Genomic DNA, 9,484 nt, shown 5'->3' on the forward strand with positions numbered 1-9,484 from the left:
GTTAGAACAGAAGAGACCGGGAGATAAACGATTCGGGAACGCCGTGATCAGGACCGTGGGAGGCTGCAACAGAAAAGGGAGAGAGTTACTGGGGAGCAGGGAAATGACAGCATACAACGGGGTAGAGTTATTTATCTTACGATCGGGGCCGGACCGTGGGGACCGGAGGGAGGGGTGAGTGTCTGCGGGAGAGGATTCCAAGGAGACGGAGAGGATGATGACAGGTGGATTATCTGAACTCCAGGCGGGCAGGAGGACAGGCAGGTGAAGACTCGAACACCCCGGACAATAACCTGAGCACACAGTAACAGGATTAACACAGTTCATAGAAACCAGAAATTCCACATCAACCTTCGCGAGGGGCCAAGTTACCACTGAATTGTGACTGACAGACTGGCGTGGAGCAGCTGGCCGTGCTGATGGCCTGGAATGGGATGCAGGTGTGAAGGCGACAGCCACACCCGTAGGCGTGGGTATCCCCACCGCTCCTCAGACACCGATCCGCGGACCATGACACCAGGACTTGCTGAAGAGATTACATGAGCCCAGCGAGTGCTAGAAAAGAGGCCTGGCCTGGGAAAGCAGCGAAAAATGGACGGAAGGATGGGAATCTCAAATTATTGCTTACTATGGAGTGAGCAAGTTTGAATTTTACCATCCATTATAGTTAAATTAAAATGAAATTATGGTGAAAAAACTAAAGTGCAACTCATTTTTAATGTATTTGTTTCTAACTCAAATAAAAAGAAAATGACAAAATACTGTATGATAAGAATCTGATGGCTACAGTGAGATGATGATAGTTCAGTGCTGTGAATACGTTCCTATAACAGTGGTGGCCATCGTCCTAATTCTGAGTAAGAACTTTAGTCATGATGGTGAAACTGTAATACGGCAGTTAGGGACTGTCACAGATGAATGGATCCCCTAACAAAGCTCAGCACTGCAGACATCATGTTACTGTTACGGAGGCGTGCTGCTTTCAGCTCCACACATCAAATACAAACTCTTTGATAACTCTTTGAGAAATCCAAAGTTTGATGAATTCAAAAGTTTAAAGAGATAAAAAACACACATGTGCACATAAAGTACAGACACACACGACTGAGTCTCCAGACTTTATGTTATTAATTCCTATTTAACACAGCACAAACTTCTTCACAACAACATAGTTTGAACAAAGAAACTCACAAACACACACTGTCATTTCAGATCACACACACACACATGCAGTGTGTAGTTGTGGTGACTGATCTGACATTATAACCACATGTGGCCAATAAAACACCACAGAAACAGACGGGAAAATCCCTCTCCCTCTTCTTCTGCCTTGTCTCTCTGAAGTGTGTAATCCACAGATTCCTTCTTTCGTTTACTTTTACTCCCAGTTTTCGGATTCTTTGATTTTTCCCGTGTCTGTGTTTCCACTTTTTAGCTCAGCACCTCCCTCCTTCTTATTCATTTTTAATATTTTTACTGCCAAAGACTTTTATTCTCCAAATATGCCATTTCTTTTAAAACATCTATTTACTTTCTCTTTATTTAATTTATATTTTATGAATTGTGGAACATGTTTATAGTTATCCTGGCGCTCTGTGCTGGTTCAGCACACCAAATCTATAATATGTAAAAAAAACTACAGCCAGACACACACTCACACCACGTACACACCTCCTATGTGGCGCTTTCCAGCAGTCTCAAAGGGAATTCAGCCTCGTGCTATCTTTTCCATTAAGCCTATCGCGCTGCCGGGTGAGGTGTTGTCACAAAAATATACACCTCTTCCTCTCTCTCTCTCTCTTCACACTCCTTTTCCGAACATCTCAAACTTCCGTAGTGTTTCCTTCTTGCTACTAACATTCCTGTCAGTTACCTCAGCGAGCACCACTGACACACATTTACTGAATACATGACCTGGGGTAGGAAAACATGCACACACTCATTACCACATGCAACTTTGGTTTTTACAGCCCAGTTACGTTAAAGCTCTCTGCTCTCCAACCAGAGTATAAATGACTCTCATGGAAATGTTAATAACAGAGTGAGGAGAAAGAAACAGGGCAAATAGTGGGTCATACAGGGATGCCTGAAGGGTGAGAAAGAAAGGAGCGCAGCCAAATAAACACTTAATAAAATATATAAAAGAAGATATTATGATTTTTTACAAAATATAAAGAATTTGTGAAAGAATTGTGAGAAGGAAGAAAAACGACAAAAAAGGAAGGATGGAGCCGAGAAAAGATTATAAAAAGGGGAAAAGGGAAGAATAGGTCAGAACAACGTTTTAGCACATTTACTCGACTGTATGACCTAAATATTAAATACATCTAAAAGTAAAAATAATTTAAGGAATGATCGAGGATATTCACATGTAAGGATCAAAGGAAAAGAAGCGATAAAATACGGGGACTGTTTAGAAAGATAGACAAAAGCAAAACTAGATGGAAAATAGAAACGAATGGGCTCATAAGACGAAAGCAAGGAGTACTAAACAGCAAGAGATGGCATGAAGGAGCAAAAAGACGCCACAGAAGGAATAAAAATGGTGAGAAACAAAAAAGAAGGGAAAAGGTGACAAAAGATTGCAAAGAATAAAAGCTGAGACAGAGAGAAGTGAAATGACAGTGAGTGAGGTGCTGGGGGGGAGTAAAAGAAGTCTGAAACAAAGAAAACAGCTTTTCCTTGTTCTGAAAGTTTTCTTTGTGGTTTTGTTCAAGGGGAAACTGTTATGCCAAGCCAAGATTTTTTAATGTCTTAACGAAACCTGGAGAGGACAGAATCAGAGCTGATCACACAGAAAAACACAGACGTGACTCTGTTTGTGTCTCAAACTATGTAAATGCGCTGAAAACACTGAGGACGCACCAATTGTGCTGTTTTTTGTCTTTTTTGATATGCAGGAGCAAAAAGTTGACCAAAAATTCAAAATACTAAAAGTTTCCAAAGAATTAATCCAGCCAGCTTTAGCCACAGAGAAAAACCTGTAAATGTCCAGAGTGCAAACTTGGAAGTGTTTATTTTGTGACATTATATTATAAGACTTAACATATCCGTTTACACCCATTGCACATTTTTCAAATACATAAACACAAACAAAACCCTTTTCTACGCTCGCTGTCAGGCACATTTAGAATCGTCACAGTGACAGTTGTGGGAAAATCCTGGTTTTAATTTGTCGTTATGTGTCTGCTGAGAAAATGTGTTTTGTATTAATCCCAAAAATCTTGGGTGTTTCTTTTTTTCCTTGAGATAATTATTACCAAAAGCCCCAGAGTTATTGCACGGCTCCAAAAAACGCCCGTCTCTCTGATGTCTTTGTGTGTCACAGTAAATTAAAATGGAAACACAACTCTGTTTGGTGTCAACACGAAAGAATGTCAAATGCAGATGTACATGGCTTTTATTATTTTATTTTTTAATATTTAGCTTCCTTGGGGCTCATCCTCTAATAGAAAATATTTGGAAAAGGCCACAGGGATCAGTGTGGTGAATATAACTGCTTTCACTGTACATATCCTTGACGCTGTCCTTCAGTTTCATGTAGAGAAAAGAAAAAACGGCATTGTCTTTAGGACTGATGCAGAACAGATGTGAGCCCTTTGAGAAGAGACTTCTGGTTTTTGTTTCCACTGTATACAAAACGATGCTATGTAAACATACAGAGAGGGTGATGACTTTTCATTTTCTCAGTATGAACAAAACCACTAATTTATGTTCATTTAAACACTGGCGGGATAAGTTACTCATTTAGCAAAACGTAACATCTATAGGACATCATCACTTTATAAATTCATAATAGATGAACGGCAAACAAAGTTCAGTGGAAAAGCACTTCTCCAACACTTTTGAAATGAAGGTTACACAGTTCACACATGCATCATCTCTTTGTGTCAGGTTTACAACGGCTCTGAGTGGGCAAAAACTGAACTCACCAAAAGATCTGCCGGCACCTTTACACGAGCAATTATTCGATTTATACATGAAACGTTACATAACAAAGATTTCTCTTTGCTTCAAAACAGAGAAAAAACACACACAAGTAAAACAGAGCAAGCCCTGCTAGGTAAGAACATGATAGGGAGAGGAACAGAGGGTGTCAGGCAGGGACAGGGGAAAATATATGACAAGCAGATGCCCTGTGATACATTACATTAACATTTTATAGTTCTTTTCATAGTTTAAATTAAAAAAAACCCAACAACCCCAGATCAGACGCATGTAACAGAATAAATATATTTATCACACTTTCTGACGAACACAACGCTTTCTTGTTCTTATGCTTAGCTGGGCTAATTAACTCCAGCACTGACCACATGAACATTAGAATTATATCAATCAACTCATCAAACTCTCAGCAAGAAAATATAATTTCTTTTTTTCCTTTAAGAAAAATAAGATTCAGTAAAGAAGACAGAAAAAAACAAGACAAACAGTCACAAAAACATATTTCAAATTATGAGTATTTTTACTTCTATATATGAAACAAGACATCAAACCCAGTGCAAAGAGAACATTTCATAGTTTCACTTTCTCCTTCACATCCTGTCAAGAAGCATAGCATCTTCAAAAGTATACAGTAAACATCTACATCAAACCAATGTTCCCAAAATTCATGACTGCGCGACTGATCTCCAACATCTGTTTGTGTGAGGTTGCTTTGTATGAATAGAGCTGATTACTTGCAAAGGCCGTGAATACAATCATGACCTGTGATCAGAGACAGACAGTGCTAAAGTTTTAAACTAGCCCCAGTTAAAGATATATCAGAGAAGCTAGTTAGAAAGAGTGTTCTTGGAATCAGCACACACCCATGTATGTCAGTAGAGTCTGACAGGGATGTTCCCCGACAGGGAACATACAACGTCCAGAAAAGTGAAACATTCTGATAGGCTAGACAGATATCTGACATGTTGGTGTTTGCCCAAAACTTTCCCAACAACACTAAGAAAAATACTGTAAATGAATCTTGGAAGTCTTTCATTGAGCTCATTTTTCATTTTCCCAATCAACAAAAAATATGACAGAAATTGTTGTGAAGCCCAACTGAGATTATTTTCCTGATTTCAAATGCTTTCTTTTCTACAACATACCAAGAACTAAAATAACTGAACACTGAACATGTGGTACTTAAAGGCATGTCAACACACATAAGGGTTCCTGAAACCTAAAGATTTGAAAGCTAGTGAAGGGCTCATTGAAATGCTTTGAATAAAGTATGACCCAAATAGTTTTTCCAGTATACTTCCTTTGTATGCTGTCTCATCATACATTTCAGAGTATTTATCCAGTGATACAGGTGCTGTAATAGACAGCGCTGCTTGCATCAGACAGAGCAGATATAAGAGGGCTGCTTCCATCATCACACCCACCAATGCCACCCACCACACCACCAACATCCCTATTAACTGCACTACTAACAATACTATTATTGCTACTTCCAACAATACTGCTACTACGGCCACCCACAACCTTGGACACACCACCACATTCCCCGCCCAGTCCATAAGCCTCATCTCGATTTCTCCGAACATTTACATACTGGTCAAATTCATGCCTGTCCACTTCAGCCCAAAATTCAGCAGACGAAGCCCCCAGCTGGCCAGAGGAATCCAGATTTGAATTATCCAAATTCACAGAGGGAGGGAAAGTGGATGGTGGGGGAATGGATGAGGTTGAGCAGGAAGAAGTCGTTTCAGGAGGAGGTGAAAGCTGCCCCAGATGAGAAGAAGTGAAATGAGGAGCTTTAGGGGTGCCGTTTCCATACAGCTGACTGAAATAACCAACCGGAGCAGAGCTCAGTGGGGGCTGGTGGCATTTTATTGGCTCAGAGAGGCTGTTGCAGGGCTGGTGGTATGAAACTGGGGAGGAAGGATCGGGCAGTGGTGGCGGGCACTTTACGGGACTTCTTAAAGTGACCTGGTGACCAGAAACATGTGTGAGATTTAGCTTGGAGCTGAGTGAAGTGAGAGAGCTCATGCTCGACATCATGTTCGATTCAGCAGAAGTCATTCTGGTGCTTAAAGTCATTCCTGAACCCTGGCCGTGTATGGAGCTGTGGTGGCTGTGGTTGTTGTAGTGGTGGGTGTAATGCTGATTATGATGGTGAAGGTGGTGTTGGTACCCACTCCAAACTCCCATCCCTCCCTCCTCCTGCATATGTTGGGGAAAAAACACAGATTCCCCAGCTCCATCTTCCAGAATGTCCAGTGGGGACATTTCTGGAGTGGGCAAGCCATAGCTTTCTAGCTCTGAGTGTCCTGAGGCCTGGAGGTCCCTGAAATGGCCCAGAGATGGAAGCAGGTGATGAGAGTGATGATGTGGAGGTTGGACACCTGGATGCCCGTAAGCAGAACCTCCAGAGACATTTTCTGCACCCAAAGGACTGACACCAGGTCCTAAACCCAAGCCTGGTGCCCCACCCTGGGCTAAGCTGTGCAGCAGAAGCCCTGGTTCAACACGTTTAAGCTTCTTGGTGGTTTTTTTGCGGCGAGGTCGGTACTTATAGTTTGGGTGATCCTGGAGGTGTTGGACACGAAGACGCTCTGCTTCCTCTACGAATGGTCGCTTCTCTACGGCGCTCAGGGACTTCCACGACTGACCTGCAAGAAGAGGAGTTAAATATTAAAAAAAATTTCAACCATATTTTGGTCTTCTTAGATGAGAGAAAGGGGGCATATAAGAACAGCACTGCTGTCAAGCAGATTACAATCAGTCTGATAGATCATTTTATTATTTACTGCTCGGCCTAGAACATGTCAAAATACTCTACAGCACTGACAGCCTTGAGCAGCTCCATCTACAGCTATGTGTAGTCATTCAAAGAAGGACCTTAATGTCCTGTGACATGCATGAAGTGCTTTGACTCTCAGTTCAGCCAGTTTTTGGAGATGTGTCTTACACACTGATGGACATGAAGAGCTACTGGTCTGCTGCTATAAGACCTGAGAAACATCACAAAAAAGCATCAGACGACAAATGAGAGATATTAAGATGGCCTTGGGAGGTTATTTTAATAGCATTTGAAGTAAACTGACAGTAAAGAGTTTAGAGGTAAACACGGCATGTGCAATGAGCCCAGATGCAGCAACATACATATTGGCTTGGTAACGTAGAGCTGAGGAATCAGACTTTTAATTTGTCTTGAACAGAAATATGAGGCTATTTATGGTCTGTGTTTGATGTTGTATCTTTCCGGTGTGTCACACTGAATACTGCTAAAATGAAAGAGGTCAGATATTTAAATTCCCAATGCAATGACTCCTCACTTTGGTACTTTTACTGAAACTGATGACTACAAAGATCAGATCTTTGGCTCTCCACTGAGTTGGTCTCTTTGTTTGTCTTACCGAGCATCTTGCTGAGCACAGCGTTGTGTAGGTCCGGGTTCTGCAGGGCCAGCCGCTTCCTCTCATCTTTAGCCCAGACCATGAAGGCATTCATTGGCCTGCGAATCCTCTGCTCAGCCCCCGCAGCTTTCCCATCACCCGCTGACGTGCCTCCAGCCTGGTTCAGATCAGGACTCTGTCCCCCTGAACTGTGCGTCAAACACATCCTTGGTTCCCCTCTCCTCATATTCCCAGTTCTGTCTGGAGAACTGCAATCCTCAGAGAGCTTCTGTTCAAAACCCATTTCAGAATCAGAAGCAGGACTCGGGGTCCTTGAAGTCCAGGGGCCCCCAAGAGGCACCTGGCTGACTCTAGAAAGGCTAGGCTTGGTTAAATTCATCCCAGAAAAGGTTTAGTCCAGGTCAAATTCTGCAAATGTCTGTCTCAGTTTGTTGGTCTGCAAAGTTCTGGACAAAAACTGAAACTGAAAATACTTCAGCCGACAGAGGAGAGAAGCATCAGGAGAGGAATTTGGTCTCAGAGCACAAATCCCAAAGCAAAGCATCGAGATGTGAGAGGAGGGGGAGACAAGAATAGAAAACAAACCCGTTGTGGTGCAGGATTTCCCCTGAAAACGATCCGCAGTGACTATGCTGCTTTCTTTGTCCACTCTAGGTTTTCTGTTTGCTTCTGCGGTTTGTCCACAGTTTGATTTCACTCCGTCACTCGGGCCCTCCGACACACCGTCTCCCTCGCTGTCTGCTCACTTTGAAAGTTTGGAAACCTGTGGCCAGATCTGACCGACCCATGCTGTGTATATATACCCCGCCCTGACCAATCGCATAAATACAGGCTTGAGGATTTAACCAATGACGAGCCACCAGTCTGTTTGAGAGAGACAACACGGAGGGGAGGGGAGGTCCAAACTTTACCCCCCACCCTCCCTTCAGTCTCTACAACTGCCACCCTTTCCTCCCACTGAACGCACACACGCACGTACGCGCGTACGCGCGCACACACACACACACACACACACACACACACACACACACACACACACACACACACACACCCTGTCTGTCTGTACAGGGAGATGTAATCAGAGAGGTTCCATTGTTCTTCACTGAGAACTGAGAAGCTTCTTTGTCAAACACACACACAGAAGTAGTGAAACACAAATACCATAAATGAGATGACACATTTATAATTAAGTTTGCCAACAAAGGAGACAAAACATGATTACACACATTTAGTGTGTGTGTGTGTGTGTATGTGTGTGTGTCTTTGAGGGCAGGACAGCGGCAAGGCAGCCAACCACAGTCCCAACCAGAACGATTAGTGGCTGAACTTAACAACAACTCACTGAGGAGGAGGAGGAGGAGGAGGAGGAGGAAGGGACTCAGGTCTAGGATGGGTCACTATGGAAGGGGGTCTAACATGAGGTTTTGTAACCCAGCAATCTGATGTCTTAGGGATGCAGCAACATTTTAAATCAGTGTGAACTTCAGGGTGTTAAAGTGCTCACTCAATAAAGACATTAATTACATCATTTATTCAGCTTCTCTGTTTTATTGAAAGGTTTTTAGCTTATAATATAAAATGCCGTGAGGCAACTGCTGTTTAAGTTATAACATTTTACAAAGGCATTCAGCTGAAATTTAGTATCAAGTAACTTTTTGAGAAAAAAGAATAGACTTTGATATTTTAATAAAAAGAATGGAATTTTAAAGAGAACAAAATTATAATACGTTTTCTTGTAAAAATGTATGAAATGTGGCCAAAATTTAGTTTAAAACGTCAGGTTTGTAAAACGCGGAACATTTTTCTCCACCTTTGTCTTCACAAATTGAAAGTTTGACAAAGTCGAAAAAGGATGAGTACATTTATTTAATCACGTGTTGTGTTCTGTGGGTGAAACATTTGAACTAATGAAGAAACAGAATGAACAAACAATGGACAGAGCGATGCTCGTACCAATCAAACTCTGTTTGTCTGTCTGCCAAGGACACCCCCTCCTCTCCACCCACCACAATCTAACGGCCCCCTACACACACACACACACACACACACACACACACACACACACACGCACACACTTTCTCCCCCACGCCCAGCTCCATGGGAGACTGTAGTGGCGTCTCTGAGCCTCCTGCTCAACC

The 9,484-nt window shown here is 42.4% G+C and overlaps 1 protein-coding gene across 1 annotated transcript; it reads right to left on the reverse strand.

Moving 5' to 3' along the window:
- Positions 1–2,990: 2,990 nt before the first annotated feature.
- LOC134623180 (transcription factor SOX-7-like) lies at positions 2,991–8,099 on the reverse strand. The gene is made up of 2 exons (XM_063468372.1): positions 7,347–8,099; positions 2,991–6,599 (listed from the first exon to the last, which is right to left on the reverse strand). Exons 1-2 carry the CDS (start codon positions 7,723–7,725, stop codon positions 5,281–5,283), a joined length of 1,698 nt encoding a protein of 565 aa, XP_063324442.1. The 5' UTR covers positions 7,726–8,099; the 3' UTR covers positions 2,991–5,280.
- Positions 8,100–9,484: the final 1,385 nt, after the last annotated feature.

Source organism: Pelmatolapia mariae, unplaced genomic scaffold, assembly GCF_036321145.2.
Source record: "Pelmatolapia mariae isolate MD_Pm_ZW unplaced genomic scaffold, Pm_UMD_F_2 NODE_ptg000457l+_length_30433_cov_1, whole genome shotgun sequence".
In the NCBI taxonomy this organism is placed as follows: Eukaryota; Metazoa; Chordata; class Actinopteri; order Cichliformes; family Cichlidae; genus Pelmatolapia; species Pelmatolapia mariae.